General features: G+C 39.5%; 2 protein-coding genes across 3 annotated transcripts; one reads left to right on the forward strand and one right to left on the reverse strand.

Moving 5' to 3' along the window:
- Positions 1–1240: 1240 nt before the first annotated feature.
- On the reverse strand, positions 1241–19121 carry gfm1 (G elongation factor, mitochondrial 1). Its single transcript, XM_038306353.1, has 18 exons — positions 18915–19121; positions 18678–18830; positions 18460–18592; positions 16914–17118; positions 15858–15974; positions 15578–15728; positions 15056–15210; positions 12649–12733; positions 12397–12534; positions 12010–12111; positions 11882–11938; positions 11645–11782; positions 10749–10831; positions 5297–5459; positions 4911–5055; positions 4637–4797; positions 4488–4541; positions 1241–2307 (listed from the first exon to the last, which is right to left on the reverse strand). Exons 1-18 carry the CDS (start codon positions 18987–18989, stop codon positions 2179–2181), a joined length of 2244 nt encoding a protein of 747 aa, XP_038162281.1. The 5' UTR covers positions 18990–19121; the 3' UTR covers positions 1241–2178.
- On the forward strand, positions 1649–10682 carry lxn (latexin). 2 transcript variants are annotated; one of them, XM_038306354.1, is made up of 7 exons: positions 1649–1857; positions 7352–7528; positions 7612–7674; positions 8583–8760; positions 8843–8979; positions 10182–10244; positions 10448–10682. In XM_038306354.1, the coding sequence occupies exons 1-7, from the start codon at positions 1720–1722 to the stop codon at positions 10562–10564; spliced, it is 873 nt and encodes a 290-aa protein (XP_038162282.1). In that variant the 5' UTR covers positions 1649–1719; the 3' UTR covers positions 10565–10682. The 2 variants fall into 2 exon arrangements, with proteins under 2 accessions (XP_038162282.1, XP_038162283.1); XM_038306355.1 differs by lacking the exon at positions 1649–1857 and adding an exon at positions 7077–7193.
- Positions 19122–20610: the final 1489 nt, after the last annotated feature.

The following is a 20610-nucleotide window of genomic DNA, read 5'->3' on the forward strand; positions in this document are numbered from 1 at the left end:
TTTCAATTTAGCAGCTAAATTCCTTCAATTTAGCTGCTCACAATTTGAAATGTTTGGATCAGGGCAGAAAAAAAACAACATCTCTTGTTTAACCAGTATTTGTCAATCCATTCCTACTGACCTGTCCCCAGGTAGGACAGTTGTCTAGAAGACAGGAAGGTAAGTATCAAACGGCCATTGCTAAAGAAGCTGGTTATTGAGTTCAGTATCCAAGGATATTAACTGAAAACAGAGTGGAAGGTAGAAGAAGCTGCAATAGTGTTAACTAGCTTTAAGTGGATTATCAAGGGAAATCCATTCAAAAATGTGTGGGAGCTTCACAAGAAGTGGACTGCGGCTGGAGTCAGTGCATCAAGATGAACACAAACACATGGGGTAAAAAAGTCGTCATTCTGATGTCATTTCTCGTATCAACCTACTTCTTAACCAGAGACGGCATCAAAAGAATGTTACCTGAGCTAAGGAAAAATGTATATGTATATACATATGTATATAAAATATGTAATATATGACATGATTTACAGACTGCATAGACTTTATAATGGCTAAGCAATGTGATGTGCCTATTTTTTTAAATTACAAGTTAAAGTAATCTACTTATGCTATGAAACAGGAAGTGTGTGTCAAAGTGATGAATTCATCTTTATTTTTAAAGACTTGAGCCTTCCTGAAAATGAGAAAATCATCGTTGTTTGATGCTGTAATGCACATATTTTTTACATTAAGACCGGTCTAACTAGGGAGTACCAAATTGCCAGCCGGTGGCTTCACTTCAACCCTGTACTACCAACAGCCTATCAGCAATCCAGTGAATGAATAGAGATCTGTGAGTCTGATTCGCTAGGTGCTTGATTGTACACACATGTAGGCATTGGAAGTGATTGGAACAGCTATTTCCTACAATTTGGAGGGAGAGCAAACACTTTTGGCAATGCAGTGTAGAAACTTGGACAGCTCTGCAGTGAATCTATATTTGTTTCACATTTTGAATGAAATTACTCTAATAACATTTTTTGATATTTTAATGAGGCCAACATTTTCCATAATCACCACTGTGTAACGAGTCTCCTATTGACGCTGCAGCACTTGCTAATTGGATTGGTCACAGCTGAAGGGCAAGCACAATATACAGTACTGCAAGCACAATATACAGTACTTCTTGCTGCTGTGATAATGGGTGTAAAATAGCTGTTATTTACCAGCACTGGTTCTTTACATGCTACTTAACAGGTGCAAGTTCCTGTTTAGTCTGTTTATTGTTTGTTAATAAAGAAAGGAGGGCAGTAAAGTGCAGTGATGAGTTCAGAAAATGTTATTCTCCTTAAAGAAATTTCCTCCACAGGACAAAACAACCTCAGATTGACCATTAAAACTGACCTGAGGATCATTATAAAGCTTTAGCTCTAAAGATTTTACCCTTCCAAATGATAAGACGTGTTTTTCCTTTCTCAGACGTTTGGAGGCTGATTAACTAAGTGTATCAAGGGAGACAAAATGAGAAAGATAACGACCTAAAGTGGAGAAGATTGTTTAGCTTTAGGAGAAAAATAAGAAGCAGTGATTGTGCAAAGAAGACAGCAGGATCTGGAAAATCTCGTCTCTGCTTCTTTCTTATTGCACAACTCTGCACTGGCAGGAGGGTCATTCCTCTCCCTGTACTCCTCCCCTCTGGTTGTTTTGTCCATTTTCAGACGGTTCTGAGCTACACAGCTGGTAGAAATGGAACTAAGGGGAGCCATGGTTCTGGTTGTGTTGATGGGGACGACATGGAGCCTCAGTGTGACAACAATCAGACCTGAAACAGTTTCCATGGATGCGGTGGCTCGTCCTGACATGGCCGAGGAGAACACAGAGCAGGTGAGACAGATCAATCTACCACTCCTTTATGAAGCATAAATATTTGTTGAAATCATTATCAGACAATGCTGTACATAGTACAAAAACCAATCTGAGCTTGAGGGAAAAACACTCAGCTTTCAGTAACTACCCAGGTTTAAGTTCTGCCTGCCGCCTGTTGAGATCAGATTGTAAAAAACAATTCAAAAATGTTATCTGCAAGATTTAGTTTGGGAGGGTTAGAACTGTAAAGAAAATATAAAAATGAAGGTTTTGTTTGGCTCAATGAACATTGTCCTGGGTGATTGTAGAGTCCAACAATGACAGAAGTGAGGGAACAGTTCAGCTCTTCCACTTCTTCTTTGCAGGCAGCTGTCCTGTGGCCTCCAAATATTTGTTGATAAGTTCTTCCTGTGTTGCTGGCAGGCAGGGCTGGTATCTGCTGTATTCCATCGTGTATTCTCCTTTTCCCTTTAAAAACAATGAAAACAATATTCTGTTACTTATGTAATGAAACATTAGGAAGGTGTATGTCAAAACGGACTCTACCTTTCTTTGTTTCTTAATTTTTCTCTTATTAAAACAACAATAAAAACTTCTGTCTTCTGGATATTATTGAGTAAACAGAAAGTGATGAATGTGTTAACAGGAAACATGAGTCCATAATATGAAATATAACAACTAAAGATATTTTAATGGGTAAAATATAAGTTGAAAATCTCACTTATCATTCTAATGACCAAGTCTAAATATAGCACCTCTGAACCAAAAAGAACATTAGAAAAAATACACTTCCTTATATGGATGGTTATGCATATGGAAGTTTGTAATCAAAATTTCAAAAACGTTTTTCATGATCAAGTCAAATGCTGCTTATTTGCAAGACAGAAAATTAACAGATTGAGAATTCTGACATCTTCCAAAGATTTTCAAAGCATGAGAAATGGATAGACTTCATGAAACCAAGGTGAAGCCAAATTTCTCCTTACCCACCAAAATATGCTTGTTGTACCAAACTTTTAATTCCACAGCAATGGCATACACTTCTGGTGGAGTTAACAGGCAGACCATAGTGGGTGTTTGTGAGCATTTAGTTTATCCAGTAAAAAAAAAAGTGTAATTACAGTTTTTTTTTTTTTTACTTGTATATGTCCTCAGCAGGTGAAAACATTAGTTAATATTTTCTGATCAAATTCAAATTATTTAATCAATCACAGCTCTCTCAGTTTTTTTTTTATTTACTCACAACAGTGACAGTTTTTCCCCAGTGTGTCAGATGAATGAACTCAGACTTTATATCTTTGTTTTTACTTCCTTTCTGCCGACTGCATGCAGTAACATTGCCTCCCAGCTAAAATCTTGCGATATCTGTGAGTTCACAAATGCACGACAATCCGTCTCGTACCCCTCCAGCTTAAAAGAATCCACAATTAGCAGTAACAATAGACTTTATTACAGAGATATCTATTTTGGATGTAAAACAATACGGTAAAAATACTGTTACTGCCATTACGTTTTAATAAAGTTAAATAAAATATTCTCACATGCATGTCGCCATGTTGTTTATGCTGCATCACATACATTTTCTAACTTTACAGCAGCTAAATCCAATATGATTTAAAAAAACAACTCTGGTAATATTAGCCTTCCTGTGTTTACTGTGAAGGTGTCAGGCTAGGAACCATGCATTAAACATAACATATCACTAAGTAGGATTTTTTTATGCATCCAAAACTGCAACTTTTAAGTTACTAGGAAAATGATCCCTTTAAATAGTTTGAATCCAAATCAAAATGGATCAGGCAATCATGGTGCAGAACACAATATGAAAAGTAGAGCAGCTGAGCCTGTAGCCAAAGATAATCATGTGGCGTAGCTCTTCTGTCTCATCAGTTGTTTCAGAATACACAATTTTATCTTTGAAATAGGAACATCAAGAGCATAAAGGCATACCGGTAAGTTGTGGTTTCTTTTGGCATCTGCTGCTATGAGATTTTCTACTGTGATTGGCTAAAACCGAACATTGGTATGCAGGCATGAACAGATTGGATGTGTTAGGATAATTATCATTTAAGATGTGTGAGTTTATTACAACTTGGCATTGGCTGCCTGTTGCGTGGCACAACTGATGTTTTCCACAATAGTTAATCTAATTAGGACAGTTCCTCTGTCTGGATATACAGTTATAATCTTCATTTTGTACGTGGAAAAGATCTGGAAATGGAATGAGAGCGGTGTCCTTCAGCTTAGAATGAAGTGTCCTATTTTGATAAGGCTGGAGCCATGGATGTCTAATCATCTGCTAACGTGTATGATATAAATATGGTGATGTAGCAGACTGATAAAATGCCTTTTTAACTGTTAATCGGGGCCACTTCCTCAGAGGTCAGCCTGGAGGTGAGCAGCTGCTATTCTGTAACCCTGAGCAACTTCTCTGATCTGAGTAAGATTACAATTTCTACAGAATCTGTCTCCTTTATTTACGTGGTGCCTTCAGAGCTCAGGGAACTGATATTTATGTCTCTTTCATTCATTCATTCATTTATGATGAATGCCAATAGCTAACTTGACAGGCTGTAAAAATCCTGATAAAGGGCCTTTAATTTGGAGCTTATTTTAAAAATATGCTACAAATACTTTGTTGAACCTACCTCAGTGCAGGAGCGCAGTTCTGTAGAATAGCCAAACATGTCGTTGAGAGGAATCTGTCAGAAGAACCAATGTTGATTTAAACAGGGACTATGAAAATAAAAAGACTGCAGATACATGCTTTAATTTCAAGCATGCAAATCAGACTTACATCGGCATACAAAGTGAAGTATCCCTCGGCCCCGTCCTGGCCTGTGATGACACCGTGGCGCCGGTTTACCCCAGAAATGACGGCTCCTTGAAACTCCTGAGGTGCAACGATCTCCACTGACATGATCGGCTCAAGAATTACAGCTTGGGCCTTTTCCATTGCTGTGAAGGGGACAGTGCCACCAAATTTAACATAAGACCACCATGACACAGAGAGACAGTCTGTGACAAGATGATAACAGTGATTGGTGCTGGGATCAGAGGAGCATGCAAACCTTGTTTCAGAGCGCCCTCTCCTGCACGAATGAAGGAGATTTCATTGGAGTCCACCATGTGATTAGCTCCGTCTTCCAGCAGGAATCGGACTCCTGATATCTTGTGTCCACTGAGTGGTCCCTTCTCACAGGCATCCCTGAATCCCTGTAACATGGAACACATGCAAAACATCAAACTAAATTCAAACCTTTTTTTCCCTTTGGAAAAGTATCCCTGACGTTATATTATAATGAGCTGTAAGCAGAATATCATCATACTTAACAAAAAAGAAGGCATTAAGAACACCAGTCTGTGTAACTGTGTCAATTAGTGAACTGATTTAATAAAATAGATGAAAAGGTCTAATTTATTGTTTAAGTTATAGCAGAACAATCACAGCACATGCCTTCTCAACAGCTGGAACAAACTGCTTGGGCACGTTTGTTCCAACAGTCTGATCTTCAAACTCAAGCTTGGTGTAATCTTCTGGCTCCAGGGGCTCCAGAACCCCAATGACTTTGCCGTACTGCCCAGAGCCACCGCTCTGCTTCTTATGGGTGAAGTCAAACCTGAAAGCAAAGAGACACAAAATAATCTATTTTAGGAAGCTTAATGACAGACTGAAACCAGAGAAAACCAGGGTAATTAAATAAAACCAAAGAGCTCAAAGAGAAAACTACACTGCCTGGCCAAAAAAAAAGTCGCCACCAAAAAAAAAGGTCACTCACTCTAATACTTTGTTGGACCGCCTTTAACTTCGATTACGGCTCGCATTCGATGTGGCATTGTTTCGATAAGCTTCTGCAATGTCAAAAGATTTATTTCCATCTAGTGTTGCATAAATGTTTCACCAAGATCTTGCATTGATGATGGTAGAGTCTGACCGCTGCGCAAAGCCCTCTCTAGCACATCCCAAAGATTCTCAATGGGGTTGAGGTCTGGACTCTGTGGTGGCCAATCCATGTGTGAAAATGATGTGTCATGCTCCCTGAACCAGTCTTTCACAATTTGAGCCCAATGAATCCCTGGGATTGTCATCTTGGAATATGCCTGTGCCGACATGGAAGAAAAAGTCCATTGATGGAATAACCTGGTCATTCAGTTTATTCAGGTAGTCGGTCGACCTCATTCTTTGAGCACATACTGTTGCTGAACCTAGACCTGACCACCTGCAGCAACCCCAGATCATAGCAGCGCCCCCACAGGCTTGTACAGTAGGCACTAGGCATAGTGAGTGCATCACTTCACCTGCCTCTCTTCTTACCCTGATTCACCCATCACTCTGGAACAGGGTAAATCTGGACTCATCAGACCACATGACCTTCTTCCATTGCTCCACAGTCCAATCTTTATGCTCCCTAGCAAATTGAAGCCTTTTTACCGGTTAGCCTCACTGATTAGTGGTTTTCTAGACAGCTGTTCAGTCCCAATCCCTTGGGTTCCCTTCGCATTGTGCGTGTGGAAATGCTCTTACTTTCAGCATTAAACATAGCCCTGAGTTCTACTGTTGTTTTTCTTCGATTTGATCTCGCCACATGTTTAAGTGATCACCGATCACAATCATTCAGGATTTTTTTCCGGCCACATTTCTTCCTTGAAGATGATGGGTCCCCACTATCCTTCCAGTTTTTAATAATGTGTTGGACAGTTCTTAACCCAATTTTAATAGTTTCTGCAATCTCTTTAGATGTTTTCTCTGCTTGATGCATGCCAATGATTTGACCCTTCTCAAACAGACTAACATCTTTTCCACGACCACGGGATGTGTCTTTCGACATGGTTGTTTAGGAAATGAGAAGCAAGCCATTGCACCAGTTGGGGTTAAATAACTTGTTGCCAGCTGAAAGATAATCTCCCATGCAGTAATTATCCAATAGGAGGCTTGTACCTATTTGCTTCAGTTAGGCCCAATGATTCAATACCCCTAATTAGAGCTTTAGGTTTCTTCTGACTGGAAATTACATTAATCTTTAGTAATAATGATTTAGTAATGATTAGGAATTCTGATGGAGCTAAAGATAAGGGTGAAGGTAAGGAGGCCTCCCAACCAAGTCTTTCTAAAATCTAATTTATAATAAGACCCAAAGGTTTTGGTGGAGTCAATAAACTGGGACTTAAATGTGATTTAAGTTTTTTCAACTGTGATTAATGTTTAGTGTCCTCCTGTCTCTTTAAGAAGGGGTAGACCTATCAGGGCTCTGCATTCAAAGCAGGAAGTAATGCTTTCATTAGCAGGAGGTGTAGTTATGTCGGAGGACTGAGCAGAGGCAACAGTCAGCCAGCAAAACAAATAGTCAGCCCAGGCAAGAAGCGTTTTAGTTGTTTGTTTTGGTTCTTTAGCTCCTTGATCTATCTCATTCTCCCCGGAGTAAATGTGTCTAAAGACAACAGCCACACCCGGCTGACAGCTAAAGGTCAAAGTCCACTAGAGAGTTTATATTTCCTCTCTTTCTGTCCACAGACAGAAGCAGCAGCAGCAGAGGAGGCTGAAGAGGATGTGATGGCAACAGGTGAGCTGAACCCCAATCACTACCCCGCCCAGAGGGCAGCAAAGGTGGTCCAACACTACCTCAACACCCGCCATGGATCCCCCTACAGACTGTTTGGATTAAAGCAGGTCCACAGTGGGAACGCAGAGGTCAGGTTCATTTTTACTCCTGATCAGCCAACATTTATTAATGTGCTAGATCCAACCGTGGCTCAATTTGGTCGACCCAACAGGATGTGGCAGACTCCGGGAGAAAGTACCAGCTGGAGATTTCAGTGCACAAGATCATCAGTAATGTAAGGGACATTTTTTTTTTTTTTATATCTTATAAAACTGTTTGCAATAAGAGATCTTAAAAGGCTGTTTGAGTTTCTGAGACTCCAATTTCTGATTTTCTGCTTGTCAGAAAATCAGAAGCCCATTCTATAGTTTATTCAGAAGAAATTATATCAATGTTCAACCAACAAAGCTAATTCATTGTTAAACAGTTTTATTAATATCCTAACAAGAGGAGCTAAAAGTTGAATGTTATATTTTGGCTGTCAGTGAGGCTGGCTTTACTGAAACCTCTGTCTCTGGGTGTATTCTTAAAGAATGTGGATCCTTAGCAACATCAGATCTCCAATATGCTGCTAATATCTGCAAAGACAATGAGTGTGATAACAGATGGTGACTGACAGTTTAAAAGGAAAAACAAAACAAAAAAAGTTTCTGCCAAAACCTCCAAAGCAAGGAGCTCTTGGCTATGAATGAAGGCACCACTTGGTGCATTCACTGTATGGAAAATAGTAGGAATTATTGAGTTTCTGACCAGCTATTCACCAACCAGAAAAACTAGCGTCTCATTCCAATATTACTGTGAAATTTGAATATTTTCCTGTCCTTTGTAATTATTTTTCAATAATGTTATTATTATGGCTATTTTACTTTGTCCACTTTTAACTGGTCTCATCCATCTTACCCTTGTAAAAGTCAGTTGTATTGCTCTTTTTAAAGAAGATTTTAATTAAGTCTTGAGCAAGATTCTAGTTTAAACTGTGTTGCAATATCTTGGATTACAACAGCAGGTGGAAACTGGCCTGAAAAGGAAGATTTATTTGAATAACCATGTGATTTAACTGCTGACTCACAACAAGGTGACGCCCAACCTTTGTCTTCTCCTATTCATTTCTTTACAATCTAACAAGTTTGTTTTTCCTCCAAGACAACAGAGAAGTGCTCGGCTGAGGTTTACTTTCCAAGGGGAGAAAAGCAGCTCCCACCTCAAGTGCAGGTCTCCTCATTAGTGGAGCTCCCGAAAACTGATGTTGAAGCTAAAGAAGGGGAGTTATATCAGGAGTACAGGACCAATAAAACCCTGCGTACTGAAAAACGTCTACCTGGTACGTTCAATAACAGAAAAGCTGCAAAAAATCACCACAGAGTACCAGAAACGCTCAGTGTAAGTTTGGTTTTGTCTTTCAGACAGCTACGGTCACATGGACCCAGAGATGACTCCCTTCTGGCACCTCGGCATTGTGGCCTCCAGCTTCATCATGCTGAGTGAATCCACAGAAAACACTCTGTACAACGTGGCTCAGGTGGCCAACATCACACAGCTGGTAGGCTGCTTATTTCACTTTGGAAAAATCAGCAACAAAAACACGGATTTAAGGCCCTAATTTTTACAGACTAAACATAGAAAAACAAAGGATATGCAGATCGGATTGTTTCTATTTATCCCCTGGATGCTTTGTTTTACATTTTAATTGCCAGGGCATTTCATGCAGACTACATCTACTAGAAGCTAATAGGTTCTGTCCTCTGGAACAGCCTGCTGCTTACAGTAGTGTTTGAAGGAGAAGTTGTCTGAAGCAATTGAAGAAAAAAAAAATGATATCCTGCTATGTGTGGACGAGGCCTTAATCTGCTCCAACACATTTTCCTCCTTTTCTGCCAACAAACTTTCTATGAAAGCTTTATGATGGTCGCTCAGAAACACAGATTTATTGTCCTTAACCCATTCTCTAAGTAGAGTAGAGCATCTGCGAAGGGCCTCTGTCCATTTAGACCACCCAACTTGGCTCAGATTTCACCTTTGCAGTGGTTGTCTTTAGATATTGCCTTATTATTTCCTCATAATGTTCTTATCAGGCACATCAGAACCTCTTGGAGCTAAACACCCACAATTCCCAGAGGGGTTGGTATCAAGTTTATAAACTTCTGTCTTTTTCTCTTTAAATGTTGAAATTGTTATTGTGGTTGATATTCAACTGATACCACAGAGCAAAAGTATAGATCTTTGTCTGAGTACATTTGGAAAGAATGGCTTCTTCCTAACTGAGTGGCCTTTTAGCTCATGAAACGCCCAGCTTCTATCACAAAGTCTTTCCCTTTAGTTCTAAACATAATTTACATGTCTTACACCAAAAACTCGTTGTCTGAGACACACAACCTACCTCCATCTGGTTTCTACTGCCTTATGCCGTTAGCACTTGCATAAAAGTGTTTGAACAGATGAAAACAACTTGCGGAAGTCCATAGCCCTCCAAATATTTTGCCAAATATCATATGCCAAAAAGGGCAGCTGATGCCACCGAAAGGCCTGACTTCATTTGAATATTATGAGTGAAAGGATAAGTTTCCAAAGGCCATACATCATCATCAGCTGACCTGTTGTGTGTTTTTTTTAGTGTATCTAAATCCCTGACTTTACTGAATGAAAATGCCCCTTCTGAGTCTGAACAAATAGCCAGGAAAGATGTCAGTCTTCAGTCTGCAGCTCTTAAAACTCATTAAAACTTCATTTGCTCCTCTGCCACAGACAACAGAAAATGACCAGTTGAAGTTTGATTGTCACGTTCTGCTGCATGACATGGTGTCTCAGGTAAAGAAAGAGCTGAACATCCAATGGCTGAAGTTTGTTTTGTTAAACCAAAATGGTATAAACCAGTATAGTATAAACAGTGATTTGCAGTAATTATAAAAATGTTTGAACATTTCCTCAACCAGGAAAAGTTACAAGTCTGTTTCAGAAACAAGATAAACCATCCTGACAATGTGACAAATTGTTTGGTAAATTTGTTGCAGGAAATCCCCCAGTGGAAGCTGCTGTTCACCTGGTCTCCAGCCGAGGGCGTTAAGGTGCTGCAGACCGAGAAGCTGCCTCACGTTCATGAATGTGAAAAACATCCCAAAACCAACTGATCTTTCTCAAAATGATGTTGCAACAAGTTGTTTCTTTGTAAATGTTCTTAAAGTGATGCCACAATTTATGAAGCAAGCTTTGCCTTTCACTCCTGCAGCATAAAGCTTTTTAGATGCACGTTGAAGTTTTAAAGGTTTCTATGGTGCTACAAACTGCTTATTTGGGATGAGAAAGCAGACTTACGGTACAGGACTGGTGATTGTCTCTCTGAAGGCCACTTTGGGTTTCCCCATCACACAGGGACAGTTATATTCTCTTTCCATCCTCTAAAATAGAGACAAAAATAGAAGAAAACTGTTGGCAAAACTGGAGTTAACAGTCAGAGCATTTATCATTTGCTGTTCCTCCATGATCTGTCCTAAATTAAGTAGGATGGTGCTTCTTTACTGGGAAACGATAAGCCAGCCATGTCAAAAAATACTAATTTGAGATGAAAAGTTTCATTTAGATCATCATTGGGCTGACAGAACCAGTAACACCCATATTACATTAACTAGTACGATACTAGACAGCTGTCTTTGTTGCTGCTCTCCAACAGTGAGCTCTGGGGATATTTCTAGTTTCTAAGTGAGGTCATGCTGCTGCAATTAAGGAATAATTGATTTGGAGGCTTTTAAAGTTATCTTAACCAGGGACGCTAACCAATTTAATAATCCCAAAAAAAAAGGCTTTAACAAAAATGTTGGAGAATTAAAAAGACCTAAATATACAGTTAAAGATAAAATAATTAAGAATAATGACAGTAAAACTTCCATGCTGGTGCCCATCTCCAGTTGTCAATGGGCGAGAGGCGGGGTACACCCTGTACAGGTTGCTGGTCTGTTGCATGGTAACACAGAGATGCACAAATACAACCATGCACACACACACTCACACCTAAGGACAATTTAGAGAAGCCAATTAACCTATCTGTGGGAGTACCCGAGAGAACCCACGCATGCCTGAGGAGAACAGTTAAAGACCCTGGGCTGGGAATCAAACTCAGAACCTTCTTGCTGCAAGGCAACAGCGCTACCACATGCCCCACCGTGCAGCGCTTGTTTGTCTTTATTTTCAGAGATAAGGAGATGAGTATGTACCTGGGAGTAGATTTCTAGATGCAGCTCGCCCATGCCTGATATAATAGTTTCTTTGCTCTCTGTATCAAAATGCACTCTGAAAGTGGGATCCTCTCTGGTGAAACGATTGATGCCTTTAGAGAATTTGTCCATATCGTTCTGGTAAACAGGAGGCAAAAAAAAAAGGCCATTTAGAGGAAATATTTAAAAAAATGTTTGCAATTAGTTTTATAAAACATAAAATAAAAACACCTTTACCTTATTGGCTGGCTTCATAGCCATGGAGATGACAGGCTCTGGGATGTGAATGGACTCCTGGAAGCAGGAAGACAACCAATTAGAAATTTCACGGCTGTTAGTTTGCCTGGGACGCTGGCGTGACTCACCATGGAGAGGTTAGCGCTAGTTTTGGATGTAAAAGTGTCTCCACTTGCACAGTCGATCCCAAACAGAGCACAGATGTCTCCTGCATAAACCTCATCCACATCCTTCAAGAGCATGAACAGAAAGAGGAAAAATACATATTACATCTACTATAGTTTACTTATTTATTATTCATAAATGCACTTTAACAGAGATACATGGAAAATGTGAGATGCATGGAAACATTTTATTCTGGTGTCATGAGGAATGTGGTTGTTATCTCCACACTTGACTGAAGCCAAAAGAGGAACTTCACCCCTCTGATCAGTTCTGCACCGCATTAGCTTTAATCTGACGGAAACAAGCTGTGAACCTGAGGGGACACACGCTGACGCCCCGTTCCCCCTCACCTCCATCTGATCCGCATGGAGGCGCACCAGCCTCTGAACTCGGACTTTTTTGCCTGTCCGCGTGTTGTAGATGTACTCTCCTTTCCTCAGGCAGCCCTGGTAGACCCGGATGTAGGTCAGCTGACCGAACCTCCCCGCCTGTCGACAAGAAAGACCACAAAACACAGCAAAGCATGACGGACCTCACCCTTCTGAAAAAGACATAGGTAAAAAAAAAAAAAAAAAAAAAAAACAAGAAAAAAAAAAACTTACCTCTAGTTTAAAGGCCAGACCAACGTAAGGGTTTGAGGAATCTCTGGTGGGGTCCATTTCAATCTTTGATCTTTCTGCTGAATCTCTATCATAACCGAAAAAAGTAACAGTGTTAATGAACAGAGACTCATTTTATTCATTGTCAACTTTCCTTAAAATTTTCCCAAATGTTTTTTTTTTTTTAAACAGGGTAAGAAACTTTCTACGCAGCATCATTAAACCGGCTAATCAAATTGAAGTAGTTCAAGTAGCAGGGTCGATACCAAAATCAACCTTTTAACTGTAAACCTCTATTGGTCACTGATTTTCTCTGGATCTCCAATATAAATAAGGTTTTCCTTCTTATTTAAACACAGTAGAAAAAGCAGTAAGGGTTTGAGTAGACACAGAAATTTAGCAGTCTTAAAACGAAAGGCTGGACTTAAAATATTATGCTACATTTGAAAAAAACAATTGAGTCCTTCGGAGCATGTTTTGCCATTCGTAGAGGAAAATTCCTCTCAGATTAGGCAGATAGCCTTATTCAGCCCTCCTCTGGACAAGCTGCTTTATTTTCCACACCCCCGTCATACCCCACAACCATGACAATCAGTTCATAAAGATAGCCTAGTTGAAGGCCGTAGCTTCATTAATGGGCTGCTCCAGCCCAATCTGGACAGCTTATTTCCCCTCATGACATCATAAAGGGAATGCTCTTCACACACTAGCTAAGAGGGGGAGAAAAACTGTGAGAGAAGGGAAAGCTGTTTTTTTTATTTTTTTTATTTGTGAATCCTATATTATTCAGGACACACATGACTGTTACAAACAATGCTGAGCCAGTTCTTTGTTAAAAATAACGGACTCAAAGTTCAGTTCACACAGCTAAAAATAAACTAGTTCATGAACATAGTTCCCTTTTTAAAAAACTAACTAAGTTCACAAACCAATAATGAACTAATTCTAGTTCATTTGTTAAATTAAGCCACAATTCTACACAATAGAACTTCATATTTCACCCAGCCAAGATTTACTGTATGTGAAGTCAAGCTTTTATTTAACCAAATTATACCGAACCTCAGAAACATACAGGAACATTCAGGTTCTGCTGAAAAGATCTGTATCAAAAAATATTTCTTATGTTCCTCATTCAGTAGCATATATTTCCCCAGATAGCTCAGATACTATAACTCAGTGTGTCGTTTTAAATTTGAAATGGACGTGGCTGACATACGGACTTGTTTGTTTAGTCCCTGCGTGCAAAGTTTGCACAAAAACATGAGATTTTTTTCCGTCAGAGTCTTCATTTATTAGTTCATAAAACTCTGCCGAGCGCTCTGCAAAACTGACATCAGAAACACCAGAAGAGTCTGAATTGCGCAGACAAGTACTAACAGTAGATATGCTGGTCTGTCATGCTGTTTGCCGTAATAAGTACCGTAAATCCTGACGCCATCCAATATAAAGAGTCGTTAACAGTTGAACGTGAGCTGTGTGTCGCTGATTATTCTCAGAGTGAACATCGCTGTCCTTCATGTTTGTTACTTCAAAACCGATCCATTTAGTTCATGGTTCACTAAAAATATGAATGTATTCAGTAAACGCCGTTCATTGAACGCATTCATGCACAACACTGGATACAATATGTTTATAAGGAGAAGTGTGTTTAATATGGGACCTTTATTAAGGTCCACAAAGTAGGAGAAGGAAAACCAATAAAGACAATAGTGTCAAGTAATTCCTAATGAGTTAATATTGGCAGTGGTAGAATGGGAAAGATTTCAAGATGCTCCAAAAATTCCCAGGACAACTGCCAGGAAATGAACGAATGACTTGTCTAACAGAAGGACCGTAGACTGGAAGAAGACCATCAGTAGAGGCCTGCATGGTAGGAAGCCTGGAAAGACGCAGACTAAGACAGGCTGACTGTGCAGAAAGCATGTCCTTTGGTTAGATAATATGAAACTATACTAATTTGGTCCTAGAGTCACCACAAATATTTGGAATAACGAAAATGCATAACCTAATGAAACGGACCAGTGGGAGTATTATTCTGTGGGGTTGCTTCTGTTCAAGATGAATCATGGAGAAAGGAGCACATGTGAAGATTTGAGCAGGAAAACAGAGTCTGGGTAAATGTTTAATTGATCCAATAGGACAGCAACCTAAAATGCGTCACTGAGGGTGAGAGGCACAGGGGGGGACGTTACTAACAGACCTCCACAAAGCAGTGTTGTAACACACATCGGGTGGGGTCCAAAGTCCAAGTCTAATTCTGTAGGCTGCTATCAGATGACTTTTGTTTATTTTATTTTCATCATCAATTTTCATCATGGCAAATTTTGTTTTTTTTTTTTTAGGAATACTTTTGTTTCTGTGTATAAAAAAAAAGCAAGCTCTTCAAGCTAAGAAGCATGGAAATACTTACTCATCATTGAGAACTGCATAGTTTTTTACTTCACTGGGATTCGGCAAGTATTCCAGGACAGCGTCTAGGAGCGGCTGGACACCTTTGTTCTTCAGTGCTGTTCCCACCAACACGGGACTGAAGAGACGCTGTACTGTGGCCCTGCGGATCGCAGCCTAAGACAAAACAAGAGGAAATAGTTATGATGCAACTGGCTTCAGCCTTCATTTATAGGAAGTATGGAGAAATGAATATGCAGGAAAAGAGGTTAAAACTAGTGGCTTTGCAGTCAAAACAGCAAGAGTTATTGCAGTTCAACTAATTTTGGACAATTTCTATATGGAGTCAGTGTCAGACTTGGAACAAAATGGAACTACAACGGTATTTAAAGATGAAATAATCTAAATATATAAAACTTCTCAGTTTTCTATGGTATCTTTATTGTGCTAAAGTTAAAAATTACTCCACAAAAGTTGTCACAAGCTATTCACTTTTTCCATTATAAAATGCAAACTCTATGTCCTATATCTCTTTAAGACTAACCTTCAGGTCATCTTTGGTGGGAATTTTCTCCTCCAGAAACATCTCCCCTAAAGTTTCATCAGCATTAGCGACACACTCCACCAACTCCTGCCTGCGGTCGGCAGCTTCTGCACGGAAATCTGAAGGAATCTCGTCAAAGCGGATGCTCTGACTGTAGGGGAGGAGAAGAAACGGTTTATGTTTACGATTTGTGTTTAAATGGGTATTAATTATTTACTACACATGAAGGTTTTCTGCAATGTGTAAAACAAATGACAGTATTTTACTAAATGAGGCCTACCCAAAAGGTCCTTCAAAGTACATGCTCCGCTCTTCTATCAGGTCAATGATGCCGCGCATGTTCCCCTCCAGGCCCATTGGGATGTTGACAAAGGCTGCGTTGTGGTTCAGTTTAGATCTGCAAGAGAAACAAAACTTAAACTAAAACATCCGTATTCTGCTTTTCACAGGTCAGAGCTTAACAAAGGCAAGAAACTGAAACTGATTTAGAAACCAGCAATCGGTTCAGATTCTGTCAACAAGCAGTGAGACGTGCTTTTAACTGTGGGTTGGAGACTGTGGCCACTCTGGGCCCAAAGTGTCACAGAGTTGAAGTCAAATACTTCCTAACTGTTGGGTCAAATACAGCCGAGTAATGTTAAAAAAATGTACAAAGATGCAATGAAGAAAAAAGACGATCCTGATTAAATGACAAAAGAGGCTAAGCTAGAGGTGAGTAGAGACCAGGATTAGAAATGATTAGATCAGAGGAACAGCTAAAGGTAGGACGATTTAGGGTTAAAGTAAGAAATGTTTTGGATTTGATTTAAGAATGGATAACCACTAACCTTAGACTTAATTAAAGCTCCACTTGTATTTCTAGGATATTTGGGGAATTTCTATGTCCTTTCCATTGTTTCTGAAAGCCAATAAGCCCTTCTTTCAACATTTTAGACAATTCTCTTGACTTTTTTCCAAAATGCAACGAACATTCGCTCTCAGAAGTCCCATTAACTGAGCTGGTCTTTATAAAGCCAAACTGGTATGAGCAGGAATGTATAAGAACACCCCTGATTAACAAAGGCTTGCCATTATGAACAAATCTGTTCGAAGAATTTGTTTCATTTTAATTTCTAACCTTCTTTTAACTGTTTTCTATTGGCAACCAGCTGAAAAATAAATGTTTCCCATTAAAACTAATTTGCTTTATGTTGGCCTTCAGTCTTTAATCTTCCTTTTTATAACTATTTAATGAAAGAGTTCTGAAATTATCTCCCCAAAACTGCTAAAGTTATTTGAACAAGCATCACTCAGTTCTTTATATTTCCACTCAGGAGAACTTTAGTACGACCTGTACCTCATCTGCTGCAAGGCCCGGCTGGGATTAGCTCCCATTCGGTCCAGCTTGTTGATGAAGGTGAGGAAGGGGACGTTGTAGCGCTTCATCTGTCTGTTCACAGTCATGGTCTGACACTGGACGCCTCCCACGGCACACAGAACCAGCACCGCGCCGTCCAGCACACGCAAGGCTCGCTCCACCTCAATGGTGAAATCCACGTGACCTAAAGACATAGATGTCTCGGTAATTCAAAAGTAACTGATTGGTTTAAGCATGTTAATGTGTTAGAATGTCCAAATCAAAGTATTGACCTAAACCCAAATGACTATCTATGGTGCAAATAAGAGTTAAACTGTTTTGTCTGTCTGGCACACATATGAGTGTGAATATATATATATATGTATTTAGATGTTCCACATATAATGTCAATGAGCTATCATGCAAAAGAGTTGCTAAAAATGTTAAGGTAGGGGTGTCCCATTCAGGTATTAATATCTGGTATTGTTCTGATATTAGACAAAAAGCTAATTATCATAACACATGGGGAATTATTCTAATAGTGACCCTTTTATCACAACAAATCAGTAATAAAAGCATTTATGATTTATGCCGATATCATATCGGGTCAATATATAATGTATTGAAAATAAAAACGTCGTATTGGGACATCCCTATTCTACAGCACATAGCCAAAGATGTTTGTTGTTGTTTTTTTTCTTCAGCTTGTATTGTCATTACACTGTAATAAGTACAGAGCAACAAAATTAAGTCTCTGCATTTAACCCATCCCCTTGGAGAGCAGTGGACTGTCATTGTGTGGCGCTCGGGGAGCAGTGTGGAGTTAAGGATCTTTGCTCAGGGACCCAGAGTGGCAGTCTGTGGGAGTGGGGTATGAACCCAGAACCTCAGGATTCCAAGCTCTATGCCCTAACCACTAGGCTCCCACTCCCCAGTGGTTTGATTGATTGACTTTATTGATCTCACAGTGCAGATATTTACATCAGCTCAAATAGTAAAAGGAGAATGTGTCAAAGGAAGAAAAAGGTGCATGGGACATATACAATATATAGAGCGGGTCCACATCCATCCATTTCCTTAGACGCTTTTCCCCGCGAGGGGTGCCTATCTCCAGCTGTCTAATGGGCGAGAGGCGGGGTACACCCTGGACAGGTCACCAGTCCATTGCAGGGACAGAGACAAACAGGACAAACAAACATTCACTCACACCTAAGGATAATTTAGAGAAGCCAATTAACCTAACAGTCATGTTTTTGGACTGTGGGAGGAAGCCGGTGTACCCAGAGAGAACCCAGGCATGTTCAGGGAGAACATGCAAAACTCCATACAGAAAGAACCCAGGCCAGGAATTGAACCCAGAACCTTCTTGCTGCAAGGCAGCAGTGCTACCCACTGCACAAAGACAGTTTTTATTTTATGTTATTTTAACCCTGGGATCATTGTACAGGGTCTGGTAGAGGCAGAGCTGTAGTTAGAGCAGAGCGTCCACTCTTTACAGGTGCAGAACAATGGTGAAGATCATGTCTATTGAGAGTATAATCAGTACCTGGTGTGTCGATAATATTGATGTTGTGGTTCTTCCACATGGTGTATGTAGCTGCTGACTGGATGGTGATGCCTCTCTGTCTCTCCAGCTCCATGGAGTCCATAGTGGCTCCCACACCATCTTTCCCTTTCACCTTGACATCACAGAGAGACAAAAATACCGCTGAGTAACGCAGCTTCATTTCTTAACATACAAGCAGAGCCCATCTTGGCCCTTACCTCGTGAATCTCCGCTATCCTGCCCGTGTAGTAGAGGACCCTTTCGGTCAGGGTTGTCTTCCCTGAGTCGATGTGAGCGGAGATGCCAATATTGCGGATTTTCTCGTTGGGTAAGACCCCAGAGGAGCAGGTCCGACAGCTGTTAATGAGCACCTGAGGACACGGGATCTATATTGAGAGCTGTTTGTTTATTTATTTCAGAGGTCTGTGTGTAAATGGTCGCCAGAGCCAGGTTACCTGTTTCAGTGTGACGCTCCCTGGAGCTAACAGATGATTCCTGGTCAAACACAGACCCGCCTTCAGTACCCTCATTTTGAAGTCGGTTTTGTGGAGTTAAAGGTGGGTGACTGTTGTCCTGCTTGTGGTCGACCCCAACCCTGCTGACAGCCCGGTGAATGTCACGCCGGCGAGTTCCCGGTGCCTGCTTACGAAACGCAACTTCCGCTTCTACGGAAGCCCATGAGTACCATGAATCCATGACGAAGCTGGGGGGTGGGAGGTTTTCGGTGGGGTTTAAGTCTGGAATGTTTTTTATATATATATATATATATATATATATATATATATATATATATATATATATATATATATATATATATATATATATATATATATATATATATATATATATATATATATATATATATATATATATATATATATATATATATATATATTTCTGAGTCTTTTTTTTTGTATTAGACTTTTAAAAAAAAAATAATTTGTTACAGTATGTGCAAACCTCACCACCTTAACTATGGTTTCTGCGTGTTAGCGCCGCTGCGTTCGGCACGCGCAGGTCTTATTTGGGAACAAATTTGAACCTAGATCTGTTTTAAAGATTGCTTATCTTAAAGCACAAACTTCTCAAATGATCTATACAACAAATATCAAGAAAATCTGCTGCCTTCAAGTGGCACCACACGTGTCTCTTTGAAAGTTTGCCCTATGCAGACTTTTTATTGCTACAATTTAGCATAAAAACATTTAAATAAACCATATACAGTTAACAGGGAGTTTGGTGAGTATATTAATAAATATTGATCAACACATATTTCCCTTAAAAATGTGGTTCCGTCGTTTTATATGTTTTTTTATTTAAAGTACTTAAAATTATTTTTTTTTCTTGTTTCTTTTGCCTTTTAATACACCCATCAACTAGAGCTTGCCACTCACAAGAGGGCGGAAACACCGACGTGTCGCTTTTATGGGGTGACGAAACGCTATAATCTTCCCAAAGGAAAGTAGCTATGTGGGGAGAGGGTTATTTGGATTTCATTTTTTCCGTTACAAATTTAAGTTAAGCGAATATATATATTTATTTCAACCATAAAATCATTGCCACTTGGCTTTCTTCACTTTAACGCTTTAAATGCAGCTACTCAAAAATGTTTAGAAATAATTTAAATAGGTTATTTTGTTGTTAGGTTTAACTTTGTGAGAAATGTATCCTACGTTTTAGAAAATATTTTGAGTGGACAAATTGTCTTTCTTTTGCTTTTTTTCCCCCTGTTGTGTTTTCTAATTATATTAACTAGTTTTTTTTTTTTTTTTTTTTATAGGATACAACCCATTATCTAAATACAAACTCGATGGTTATTATTATTTACTATTATTATTCGTTACCTTTAGAAAGAAAACCCATTTTACGAGTGACACCTAAAAGCAACAGTCCTCAAATAATTTAGCTCTTTAATTTGCTTGTTAAACATAAACATGTTTTCTTAGCTGTCTTCTGCTTCATTACCATCAGATTTATTGAATTAATAACGAATGTTAACTTTTAAAACTGCACAAAGCCAATCCCGTACTCCCGATTAAAGAGCATGAACGTCAGATAGACCTGCCCCCGTTTGCTGAAACACTTCCTCCGTGACTTTTTTCCTCATTTAAACCACATGCTGTTGTCACTTCAGGCTCATCAACATCAGTC

The sequence above is a fragment of the Cyprinodon tularosa genome, unplaced genomic scaffold (genome assembly GCF_016077235.1).
Source record: "Cyprinodon tularosa strain WSP-4 unplaced genomic scaffold, ASM1607723v1 ctg58, whole genome shotgun sequence".
Taxonomy (NCBI): domain Eukaryota; kingdom Metazoa; phylum Chordata; class Actinopteri; order Cyprinodontiformes; family Cyprinodontidae; genus Cyprinodon; species Cyprinodon tularosa.

What these genes read in the sequence shown, in the direction of transcription:
- gfm1 (XM_038306353.1), bottom strand. Translation starts at nt 18,989, where the DNA reads ATGAGGGTACTGAAGGCGGGTCTGTGTTTGACCAGGAATCATCTGTTA. An exon ending in GGAGCGTCACACTGAAACAG is followed by an intron (nt 18,831 to 18,914) that starts GTAACCTGGCTC and finishes CCGTGTCCTCAG; the next exon opens with GTGCTCATTAACAGCTGTCG. An exon ending in AACTGCGCTCCTGCACTGAG is followed by an intron (nt 2,308 to 4,487) that starts GTAGGTTCAACA and finishes TTGTTTTTAAAG; the next exon opens with GGAAAAGGAGAATACACGAT.
- lxn (XM_038306354.1), top strand. Translation starts at nt 1,720, where the DNA reads ATGGAACTAAGGGGAGCCATGGTTCTGGTTGTGTTGATGGGGACGACA. An exon ending in TCCACAGTGGGAACGCAGAG is followed by an intron (nt 7,529 to 7,611) that starts GTCAGGTTCATT and finishes TCGACCCAACAG; the next exon opens with GATGTGGCAGACTCCGGGAG. An exon ending in TACTGAAAAACGTCTACCTG is followed by an intron (nt 8,761 to 8,842) that starts GTACGTTCAATA and finishes TTTGTCTTTCAG; the next exon opens with ACAGCTACGGTCACATGGAC.